Consider the following 12318-nt stretch of genomic DNA (forward strand, 5'->3'; position numbering starts at 1 on the left):
GGTCTCCAGGATTGCGCCCCGGGCCAAAGGCAGGCGCCAAACCGCTGCGCCACCCAGGGATCCCAGTCTTGATGAGTTTTAAGTGCTTATCAGGAACCTTAAATGTATTTTATATTTTAAACCTTTAAAAAGTGGGAATTTGAGGTGCCTGGCTGGCTTAGTCAGTAGAATATGATGCTCTTGATTTCATGGTTGTGAGCTTAAGCCTCACATTGGGCATAGCACCTACTAAAAATAAAATAAATAGTGGGAATTCATGTATGTGATAAGCATTAATATGAATTAATCAAGTGGCCGCTTTCATTTTTTATTTAGTTTTTAAGATTTATTTATTTGAGCACACATGAGCAAATGGAGGGGCAGAAGGAGAGAGAGAGAATAAGGTTGGGAGGGAGAGAGAGAAAGAGAGAAGCAGACTCCCCGCTGAGCACAGAGCTGGGCACTTGCCGGTCCCACACCCTGACACCATGAGCTGAGCCAAAATGAAGAGCTGGACGCCCAACCGACTGAGTCACCCAGGTGCCCCTTGCCACTTACGTTTTTTTAATAGAGTACACATCAAAGCAAGGACTTAAGAGAGTGGTACTCAGGGCAGCCTCTAGTTGTCTTCAGTATGGGTCTCTTTGGTTCCACAAATGTGACCATCAGTTTTTTTTTAACTCCAAACAAGCTAATTGGCTTGGCTTATGTAAGTTTTATCAGATCTTTTTTATTAGACATCAGTCAACAGCTCAGGAAAATAGCAATTTTGTCCTTTAGTTTTAAGAGGGGAGGAAGTGATAGAGAACTGAGCTATTTCTTTGTTTGTCTTCCTTCCCACTAGAAATCAGCCCTGTATTGGAGATGCACAGAATAATTGGCTATCCAATACAGCATGTTTTATCAGCATATTTAGTGTTGTACTTCAGGTGACAGGTAATCAGTTGTCTTAAACACAGACACTAATGAATGGGTAGCTCCCTATATATTAATAGTATCAATGGTTTTCTCAAAACTTTCTAAGTGAAAGATAATTTCATCTAGCTATACTAATTCAAATTTATTTCTAACTTAATTTACTTTTTTCCTTATAATAGTAACACGTGACTATTGTTTAAAAATTTGGAAACGCACAAGTATTAATAAGCAGGAAAGAATTTTTACCTGTTATCTATAGCCACTTTATATAAGCTAAAACATTTTTTAGAGACCATACTTCATGTATAGATTTATATTCTGATTTTTCTAATTTTTTCTACTTCTATATGTATATATAATTATGCCAACAAAGGCACAGGAAAAGTAAAAATCACTTGTTACTCATCTACTCAGTGGCAACAACTCTAAGAATCACTGTCCTATTTTTTTTTTACTATTTTTTTTTTAATTGCTCATACTGTACTGGTTTGTTTTAATCCCAGTCTCTTTGCAAACTATTTTGAATATCTTCCATTTCAGTAAATACCCTTCTACAACACAGTTTGGTTTTTTTTTTAAGATTTTATTTATTTATTCATGAGTGACAGAGAGAGAGAGAGAGAGAGAGGCAGAGACACAGGCAGAGGGAGAAGCAGGCTTCACGCAGGGAGCCTGACATGGGACTCGATCCAGGGTCTCCAGGATCACACCCTGGGCTGCAGGTGGCACTAAATCGCTGTGCCACCTGCGCTGCCCTACAATACAGTTTTTAATTGCTGAATAATGTTCTCTTATATGGATATAGTATAGCTTGCTTAATCTCTTATTTTGAAGCATTTAAGTTGTTTGCAGTTTTTTGCTGTTACAAATGATGTTATGTATACACTTTATTTAAAATATATATGCAATTTATTTTTCCAGTTTAACATATAAGCATTTTCCCATGTCACTGAAAATCCTTTTAAATAAATATCATATCTAACACGTGTATACTATTTTATTTTTCCTTCGATAGATTCAAAATCGCAGGGGACATTTTTTTTTGGTAAATGGATCATTATCTGCTGTGAATATGTGTTTCTTAAAATAATGATAAATAAAATAATTGGTGGCTGACCAGCTATTATTGAAGTCCAATATAAACTCAGAAATTGAGAATAGCAAAGATTTTCTAGGATGAAGGTCTTCAGCAGACATTTGGGTTTTAACCATGTGTTAGAGCTCAAGCCCATCAGGAGAGCCAGGATACTCAAATTTTTATTTATTTATTTTTTTTAAATTTTATTTATTTTTTCATGAGAGACAGAGAGAGAGAGAGAGAGGCAGAGACACAGGCAGAGGGAGAAGCAGGCCCCATGCAGGGAGCCCAATGTGGGACTTGATCCTGGGTCTCTGGAATCACGCCTTGAGCTGAAGGCAGATGCCCAACCACTGAGCCACTCAGGTGTCCCGATACTCAGATTTTTAAATGGGTAACTCATGCTGGTATGGCATTCACAAGCTGTGACATTCTGCATTTCTCATCATTTACAAATAAACAAAAAACAGGAAAAAGAAAAACCTCAGAGTCTGGGATAGGGATGAAGAGTGGGACACCATTGAAGAGATAAAGAAGTGTGTTTTTTTTTTTTAAGTAAGCATATAGTGTTGTATCTGTTTTAGAGGTGCAACATAGGGATTCAGCACTTCCTTATATTATTCAGTGCTCATCAAGAAAAATGTACCCTTTATTTATTTTTAAAATTTTATTTATTTATTCATGAGAGACACACACAGAGAGAGGCAGAGACACAGGCAGAGGGAGAAGCAGGCTCCTCACAGGGAGCCTGATGCAGGACTCCATCCCTGGACCCAGGATCACGCCCCAAGCTGAACGCAGATGCTCGGCCGCTGAACTACCCAGGCGTCTTGATAAATGTACCCTTTAATCTCCTTTGTCTAATTTCACCCATCCTTCTGCACACCTCCCCTTTGGTAACCATTTGTTTGTTCTGTATAGTTAAGAGGCTGTTTCTAGGTGTCTTTTTTTTTTTTCTCTGTGTCTTCCTCTCTCTCACTTTTTTTTCTTCCTTCATCTGTTTTGTTTCTTAAATTCCACATATGAGTGAAATCATGGTATTTGTCTTTCTCTCAACCATCTTATTTAGTGAAACATTCTTTAGCACCATCCTTGTTGTTGCAAATGGCAAGTTTTCATTCTTTTTTATGGCTGAATAATATTCCATTGTATACATATACCATCTCTTCTGGATAAAGAACTCCTGATCTGGGATCCCTGGGTGGCGCAGCGGTTTGGCGCCTGCCTTTGGCCCAGGGCACGATCCTGGAGACCCGGGATCGAATCCCACGTCAGGCTCCCGGTGCATGGAGCCTGCTTCTTCCTCCGCCTGTGTCTCTGCCTCTCTCTCTCTCTCTCTCTGTGACTATCATAAATAAAATAAAAAAAAAAAAAAAAAAAAAAAAAAGAGCTCCTGATTTGCCCCAGCAAATATAATTTACATAACCCTATGTTTTCTTCTGGTGATTGGTTCTAATTCACCCACTCTTGGTACCGAAATTTTTGCTACATCAAAATTTGTGATAGTAAATTATTTTTAGGAGAAGATAATGGAGATGAAAATGTTTTAATATTATAAAGCTAAGAGTTTCGGTCATAAAGTTCTCTGAGTGTGGTTGCTTTCACTGTAATTGCTTTCCACCATAGCACAGGTAGCTGACTATATGCCAAAAATGCTTTCTTGTACTTGAACAGAATTTTATTTTATTTATTTATTTATTTTTTGAACAGAATTTTAAATTTAAATTTGAAATTGAACACTCTTGACTTCTCAGCACCTAAAATGACCTAAATCTCTCAGATAGTGGAATATAAAGCTTAGAGTATATATGTAATTTTGATTGGTATAGTATTGTTGTTACTGTTTTTTTGTTTTTTTTTTAATGGCTTGGAGTCTGTTTCATTATTTTATAGTTATTTTTATAACTTTTATTATTTAAAAAAAAATTTTTTTTTTTTTTATTATTTATGATAGTCACAGAGAGAGAGAGAGAGAGAGGCAGAGACACAGGCAGAGGGAGAAGCAGGCTCCATGCACCGGGAGCCCGACGTGGGATTCGATCCCGGGTCTTCAGGATCGCGCCCTGGGCCAAAGGCAGGCGCCAAACCGCTGCGCCACCCAGGGATCCCTATTTTTATAACTTTTAAAAGTTAAAAAAAGAATTTTTTTTTTTTTTAAATTTTTATTTATTTATGATAGTCACAGAGAGAGAGAGAAAGGCAGAGACACAGGCGGAGGAAGAAGCAGGCTCCATGCACCGGGAGCCCGATGTGGGATTCGATCCCGCGTCTCCAGGATCGCGCCCTGGGCCAAAGGCAGGCGCCAAACCGCTGCGCCACCCAGGGATCCCAAAAAAAGAAAATTTTAAAGAGGGAAATTAAAGTCACTAAAAATCACCCCACCAAAAAAAAAAAAAAAAAAATCACCCCACCATAGCATAACTTAATGTAGACATATTAAGTTAACTTAATATTAAGTTATATGTCTATATTAAAGCTAAGACTTAACTTAATATAGACATAATTCTTTTTGCTTTAGACCAAAAGCATACATTTCAGAATTCTCAGAGTTGTACATAATGTATTGTCATATTTGCTATATAATAATTACTAACTTTTTAAACACTGAGTATATGTGAACACTTTGCTAAGTCTTTATGTAGAATAATTTATAATCTATGAATTAAGTACCATTATTTCTATTTTACAAATGAGAAAACATAGATTTAGAAAGAATACATAACTGACCCAAGGTCAGACATTTAGTGAATGATAAATTCACTATTTACCCTAATTATTATTAATCTTCCTACTACTACTACTATTTATTGTAAACTTTTTGTCAAGTTCTCTTTTTCTTTCTTTCTTTTATTTATTTATTTTTTTTGGTAAAGATTTTATTTATTTGAGAAAAAGAGAGCCTGGAGAGGGGCAGAGGAAGAGGGAGAGAGAGAATCCCAAGCAGACAAAATGCTCAGCATGGAGCCCTACCTGGGGACCAGATCTCATGACCCTGAGACCATGACCTGAGCCAAAACCAAGAGTTGGACTCTTAACTGATTGAGTTACCCATGCATTTTAGGTTCCCTTTTTTTAAAGACCTGGGTACTTTGCTGTAAAAGAACTGCCTCGTTATTGGTAGCCATTAGAGAACTGTGTGCTGTTTTTTTGTTTTTGTTTTTGTTTTTAAGTAGGCTCTATGCCTAACGTGGGCCTGATCTCAGGACCCTGAGATCAAGAGTCACATGCTCCACCAACTGAGCCTACCACTTGCCCCCCCCCCCCCGCCTTTTTAAAAGATTTTATTTATTCATGAGAGACACAGATTGCGAGAGAGAGAAAGAGAGGCAGAGACACAGGCAGAGGGAGAAGCAGGCTCCATGCAGGGAGCCTAACATGGGACTCGATCCCGGGTCTCCAGGATCATGCCCTGGGCCGAAGGTGGCGCTAAACCGCTGAGCCACCCGGGCTGCCCTCTTTTTTGTTTTGTATTGTTTTTTTTTAAATCCCTTCCCCCACTTTTTAAAAAAAATATTTATTCATGAAAGACAGAGAGAGGCAGAGACACAGGCAGAGAGAGAAGCAGGCTCCATGCAGGGAGCCTGATGTGGGACTCGATCCCGGGTCTCCAGGATCACACCCCGGGCCGAAAGCATTAAACCGCTGAGCCACCGGGCTGCCCACTTTTTTTTCTTTTTTTTTTTTTTTTAAATCAACACACAATGTTACATTAGTTTCAGGTGTGCCACACAAAGATTCAACTTTTGGAGAACTGTTTTTAATTATTTTGAGGCCACAAAACCCTTTGAAACCTGATAAAAGTTGTTTTTTTTCCCCCAGAAAAATGCATTCTACACATTTTTGCATAAAATTCAATCTGGACATCATGACTTTTTGTGGACCCTAAAATAGTAATTATCAAGTTTTAATGAGTATATAAATCACCTGGATTGCTTTTTTAAAATGCAGATTACTTGGCCTCACTGCCTGAAGTTTGGAGTTGGACTTAAAATCTGCCCCTTTAGTATTTCAGGTGATCTGGATGCAGGATATTTTAAGAATACGGTGTACAAAACTGAATCTCCTCTAAGATTCAGAATCTTGTAATTCCACTGCTGTTTGTGTTTTTTTTTTTTTTAATTTTATTTATTTATTTGACAGACAGAGAACAAAAACACGAATGGGGGAGGGACAGAAGGAGAGGGTAAAGTAGACTCCCCACTGAGCAAGGAGCCTGACTCTACTCGAGGCTCTATCCCAGGACCCTGAGATCATGGACCTGAGCTGAAGGCAGATGATTAACCAACTAAGCCACCCAGGTGCCCCTATTACTGTTTGTTTGTTTTTTTAAGATTTTATTTATTCATAGAGACACACAGAGAGAGAAGCAGAGACACAAGCAGAGACAGAAACAGGCTCCATGCAGGGAGCCTGACGTGGGACTCGATCCCAGGTCCTCAGGATCATACCCCGGGCTGCAGGCAGCACTAAACCGCTGCACTACCGGGGCTGCCCCCTGTTACTGTTTTTTAATAGAACTTTCTCTCTGCAAGTTTTTTAACTCATTTAAGAAAATGATTTAAAATGAATTAATCATTTAAAGATTTTTCCCATAATTCTTTTGTTAGGCATGGAGCCTAACACAGGGCTTGAACTCACAATCCTGAAGTCAAGACCTAAACTGAGATTGGGATGTCTGGGTAGTTCATTGGTTGAGTGTCTGCCTCTGGCTCAGGTCATGATCCCAAGGTCCTGGGATTGAATTCTGCATTGGGGTCCCCACAGGGAGCCTGCTTCTCCCTCTGCCTAGTGTCTGCATCTCTCTCTCTGTGTCTCTCATGAATAAATAAATAAATAAAATCTTTAAAAATACCCTAAACTGAGATTAAGAGTTGAACGCTTAACCAACTGAGCCACCCAAGCAAAACCTCATCCCCAATAATTCTTTTTATTTGTAGGATGAACTTTCTGATGTTAGCCAAGGAGGATCTAAAGCTACCACTCCGGCATCAACAGCTGCGTCAGATGTGGCCACAATTCCTACTGATACTCCCTTAAAGGAAGATAATGAAGGATTTGTGAAGGTTGCAGATACACCAAATAAATCAGAGATAAGCAAGCATATTGAAGTACAGGTAGCCCAAGAAACTAGAAATGTATCAACAGGTAAGTGACCCTAGTTCTTTCTGGTAAAGATCACCTGGGTATGAAAGGATTCATCTTAGGGGTGTTACTGCTTTAGATTTATAAAATTGTACTCAATTGTAGGTAAGCTTAAAAAGAGTGATGATCAAATAAAGTTTTGGAGCAACAGATTTGGGAAACTGGAGGATTAGAGAGCCTAAAAGGCAGGAGAATAGTCTTCATCTTTAATTTCTCTGTATTTCACCCCTTAATTAGTAAAAACAAACAAACAGGAAGTTCTGCCCTGGGATACAATGGACTGTGTCCCCAAAAATACAAATAAAAACTTTGGTTATTTATCAGTTTCTGATAGTCACTGTTAATCTGATATATGATTTGTCTAAACCTCATGATTCTTAGAACCTACTCCTTAAAATGTTTTTCTGATCAAATGATGTATTTATAATCACTGAAGCAATAGGATTCTCTTATTAGGGGCAGTATGTAATATATGCATTATTTATATCATCTTGTCCTTTTCCTAAGGCTCTGCTGAAAATGAAGAGAAGTCAGAAGTTCAAGCAATCATTGAATCCACTCCTGAGTTGGATATGGACAAAGATCTCAGTGGATATAAAGGCTCAAGGTACTATTAGTGTCAAATTAAGGCATTTTATACTTCCTTTCCCCTCTCTCAGAAGCATACTATTGTTCCCTGGTTTCAGAGAAAAGGACAATTCAGATGTTTTGCTGAAGAAATGTTGGTACTATATTTCAGTTTCCATTTTTGAAACTAGACATTATACTTGGTTTAAATGTTTTATGAAATGTTCCTTTGCTACATCAGGGATTAGAAGCATATGGAAGGATAGGGGAAAAAAATAGCCCAAGGGATAACCAGTACTTTCTGGAATTTGAGGAAACATAGAAACAGGAATATGAGAAGTAACAATTTGAGGAAACTGTTCTTTCCCCCAAATCAGGAAGAAGTGTACATACTCCCTTCAAAACTGTAATGATGTCAGGTGCCTGGCTGGCTCAGTAGAGCATATCACTCTTGATCTCAGGGTTATGAGTTCAAGCCCCATTTTGGATGTGGAGCCTACTCAAAAAAACAACAGAAAACCCAAAGTGTAATGATCTCATTATTGGAAGAAATTACTCTCGTTTTACATGGGAAGGCTGTTTAGTGGCAGGAAGAGAATTGTTATGTATCATCTTAATCAAGGTAATCTAAAGCATATAGATGTTCAAGAATGTTACACAGGACCTACTCCCTTCCTTTTAATTTCTTCCATTACATTTGTCCTTTAAAAATAAATGACCATAAAAATACACACCACTTATCACTGCAGTCATGGTTAAAAGCATGAACGTAAGGTAATACTATGTGGGTTCAAATACTGCCTTGGATTTGAATCTGAGGTATATTTTCTCCTCCACAGGAGGGAATTATGATAATACCTCAGATGATTGTGAGTAAATGAATCAATGTATGTTGAATTATTGGCAGTGGGCCCAGTTTAATAAAGGTTAGATAGTACTATGGTCATCATCGTTTAATATAAGTTGAATTACAACCTTATGAAGTCAGTGTCTTCATCCCCATTGTACAGATAAGGAAGCTCAGAAATGTGTAGTAACTTGTCCAAGATTTCCAAGTTAGCGATTGGAGCTAGCATTAGGTCTAGGACTCTCTGATGTCGAAGGCCATGTCCTATGAAAACATTTTTTTCTTTATTATTTATTTAAAAATGTAAACAATGCAGGGATGCCTGGGTGGCACAGTCAGTTAATTTTCCAACTCCCGATTTCAGCCCAGGTCATGATATCAGAGTGGTGAGATCGAGCCCCCCTTGGTCTCTGGTCTCTGTGCTGGGCATGGAGCCTACTTGGGATTCTCTCTCTCCCCCATCTCTTCCCCCACCACTCGCACAGATGCTCTCTTAAACAAAAAATGTAAACATGCAGAATGTAAAAAGTGAAATTTGCTTTTTATCTGTCCTCTCTTTTTTTTTTTTTTTAATTTTTTATTTATTTATGATAGTCACAGAGAGAGAGAGAGAGAGGCAGAGACACAGACGGAGGGAGAAGCAGGCTCTATGCACCGGGAGCCCGATGTGGGATTCGATCCCGGGTCTCCAGGATCGCGCCCTGGGCCAAAGGCAGGCGCCAAACCGCTGCGCCACCCAGGGATCCCATTATCTGTCCTCTCTTAAGCCTAAGGAGATTAGCAATTTCTGTTTGTCATTCTGAACCTCTTTAAAAATTTAAAAAAGTATATTTTTATCAGACTAATTAATGCATATATAGTATTAAGGTCAAATGGGAATAATACAAAATATGAAGGGCAGTAGTAGTCTCCTACCCTATCCACCCTTCATTCCCATTCCCAAGAGTCAGTGTCTGTCGCTTCTTTGTCTTCTTTTTTGCCCCAATAATAGCAGCTCAGCTTTATTGCAGGGTCAGCAGGCTAAAGAAAGGTCTGTGCAGGAACTCCCATTGCTGAGCAGGACTGTTGGGCCCCAGGACTGTTTGGAAGGCAGGAGAAGATCAGCTTCCTGCCCCCTTTGGTCCATCCTGGGCCCAGGTTTCCAGGCCCTTGCTACTTGGGGCTGAGGTAGGAAACAGCCTATCCTGTTTTCTCCAAGTTCTCCAGCAGAGTGTCCATGTTGTGCTCAGAATTGAAGCAAACCTTCTTGTTGGGCAGGTCAATGTCAGACTCCTCCCAGCTTGTTGAGCACCTGGCGGACCACTTTAGAGCTGCTTTCACAAGTTGTGTCAACAGAGAACTTGTGCTTCAGCATGACTGTGGATGTGGTGGCGGCAGCGGTCACATCTTAGTTCTCTTCTGCTATTCAAGTATCTAAACCACATCCTTATGCTCTTTTCCTTGCTTCTTCTGTTTCTCAGCTGGGATTCTGTGAGAAAATTAAGTCCTGCCCTAAGGCATCCTTTGTATATAATGAATTAGCTACACTCCTGTGCCTCTAGAATTGAGAAAATAGTCCCTCAAATCATTTTCTATATTCTGTGGATCAAATGAGGAACCCTGGTTTTAGAAAAGTTGTGATACTGGCTGTTGACTTTATAGTAGAAGACGACAAGGATATAGTTCCTTAAACCACCATCCCTCCTTTTATCCTCTCAATATAATTCTCAGTTTGTGTTACATGAACATTCATTTTTAAAATCATTATGACAGTAAATATTGATCATAGCTTAGTCACAGAATATACTGTGATTATTTTTCCTATCTTTTGCAACTTTACTTTTCTAGAATTAGTAAAACGTGGCAGATTTTTGTTTCGTTTTATTTGCTTAGGCTTCTACATATCTATTGCAAGTACATGGACAGATACCTTGCGAATCATAAATGTAAGCACTTTCAAAATGGCCAAATATAAAGCCAGTTTCCTGGCACTCTGTCTCCTGGCGTCTTCTATTCCCATTCTCTAGTCTAGGCTCTCATGGGTTCTGGTCCTGGCATTTGCCCTCACTTTCATACTGGGAATTCTTGTCACTTTGTCCTCTGTAATATCTTCTGTTTCCTGGATCCGAGATCATCTTGCTGCTGCTGCTTCTTTCTTTTCCTTCTAAGATTTGTTTATTTATTTTAGAGAGAGAGAGTACGAGAGGGAGGGGCAGAAAGAGAGGGAGAGAGAATCTCAGACTCCATGCTGAGCACAGAGTTCAGCATGGGGCTTGATCTCAGGACCCTGAGATAACAACGTGAGCCAGGAACCAAAACCAAGATCCGAAGCTTAACTGACTGCGCCACCCAGATGTGCTTTGTTTCTTGATGTATGCCTTTGTTTTGACAGAACATATTCCTTTTTCTTTTTCTTTTCTTTTCTTTTTTTTCTTTTCTTTCTTTCTTTCTTTCTTTTTTTTTTTTTAAGATTTCTTGATTTAAGAGAGAGCATGTGTGAGCAGGGGGAGGGGGAGAGGGAAAGAATCTCAAGCGGACTTCATGCCCAGCACAGAGCCTGATGTGGGTCTTGATCTCATGACCTGAAGATCATGACCTGAGCCAAAATCAGGAGTTGGATGCTCAACTGACTGAGCCACCCATCTGCCCCTTGACAAAAATATTCTTACTAGCTTTCTGGGCAAAGGCTGCATGGAAAGTAAAAAAAATTTTTTTTAAGATTTTATATATATATTCATGAGAGACACATAGAGAGGCAGAGACACAGGCAGAGGGAGAAGCAGGCTCCATGCAGGGAGCCTGACGTGGGACTTGATCCCGGGTCTCTAGGATCACGCCCTGGGCTGAAGGTGGCGCAAAACCTTAGCTGGGCCACCCGGGCTGTCCCAGAAAGTAAATTTTTGGAGAACTTGAGTATGACAAATGTCATTTGAAAACATGATTGATAGTTTGGCCAACAGAATTCTAGGTTGGAAAATCTTCAAAAGTTTTCCTTCAGAATTGTGAAGACATTGTTCATAATCATGTTGAGTTTGAAGAGTTGGCCATTTGGATTCTTGCTTTTTTGTTTATTTTCTCTGGAAGCTTTTTAGGATCTTCACTTTATCCCTGATATGTGCCCTCCCCCGCTTTAAAAATACATTCATCATGTGTTTGACGTAGGGATCTTCCTTGTATCTTCTTGTATATGGTAAATCTTTTCATCTGGAAATTCATTATCTCCTAGTTCTGAGGAATTTTCTTATTTCTCCTTACTGTTGTCTCTTCCTCTCTCTTTCTGGAATATCTGTTAGGTGGATTTTGAGCAGTCTGGACTAACATAATTCCACCCTCCCCCTTCTGTTTTTTGTTCTAATTTTGGGATGATTTCTTCAACTTTATCTTTCAGCCCTCATTGATTTTTTTTCTTTTCCCCTAAAAGTATTTTTCTTATTAAAAAACCTTTATTTACCAAACATTGCCTAGTCACCACCTAAAAGCAGAGACAAAGTCTTAGTATTTCTAAGTGCATAGAAGTTACTCAGTGAATAGTTTTCTTTTCCCCCTAAAAGTTTTTAGAATTACTCTTTATAACATCCTGCTATTTTTTTTATGTACACAATGTTTATTCTGAAAAAAAAAAAAGTTTTTTTTTTTTTTTTAATTTCTTCTGCTGCTTGCATTGTCTCCTTTTGCTCTGAGTGCCTCTGTTATAGTCCATTTGTTCTTAGACTCTTTATTTTATAATAAAGGCCTTCTTTAAAAGTTTGGTGCTCCATGGCTGTTTTGCTGGTACTTAGGTAAGTAATGCAGATACTCTGGTTTCCTG

At 38.9% G+C, this 12318-nt stretch overlaps 1 protein-coding gene and 1 pseudogene across 8 annotated transcripts in view; one reads left to right on the forward strand and one right to left on the reverse strand.

Moving 5' to 3' along the window:
* SPAG9 (sperm associated antigen 9) overlaps positions 1-12318 on the forward strand; it is a 149460-nt gene that overhangs the window by 88709 nt on the left and 48433 nt on the right. For all 8 annotated transcript variants that reach the window (XM_041724570.1, XM_041724571.1, XM_041724567.1 and 5 more), the window contains 2 exons: positions 6913-7120; positions 7625-7724. In XM_041724570.1, the coding sequence (XP_041580504.1) occupies positions 6913-7120; positions 7625-7724 (308 nt within the window). The remainder of the gene's footprint in view (positions 1-6912; positions 7121-7624; positions 7725-12318) is intronic.
* LOC121472916 lies at positions 9684-11003 on the reverse strand (annotated as a pseudogene).

Source organism: Vulpes lagopus, chromosome 12 (genome assembly GCF_018345385.1).
Source record: "Vulpes lagopus strain Blue_001 chromosome 12, ASM1834538v1, whole genome shotgun sequence".
NCBI lineage: Eukaryota > Metazoa > Chordata > Mammalia > Carnivora > Canidae > Vulpes > Vulpes lagopus.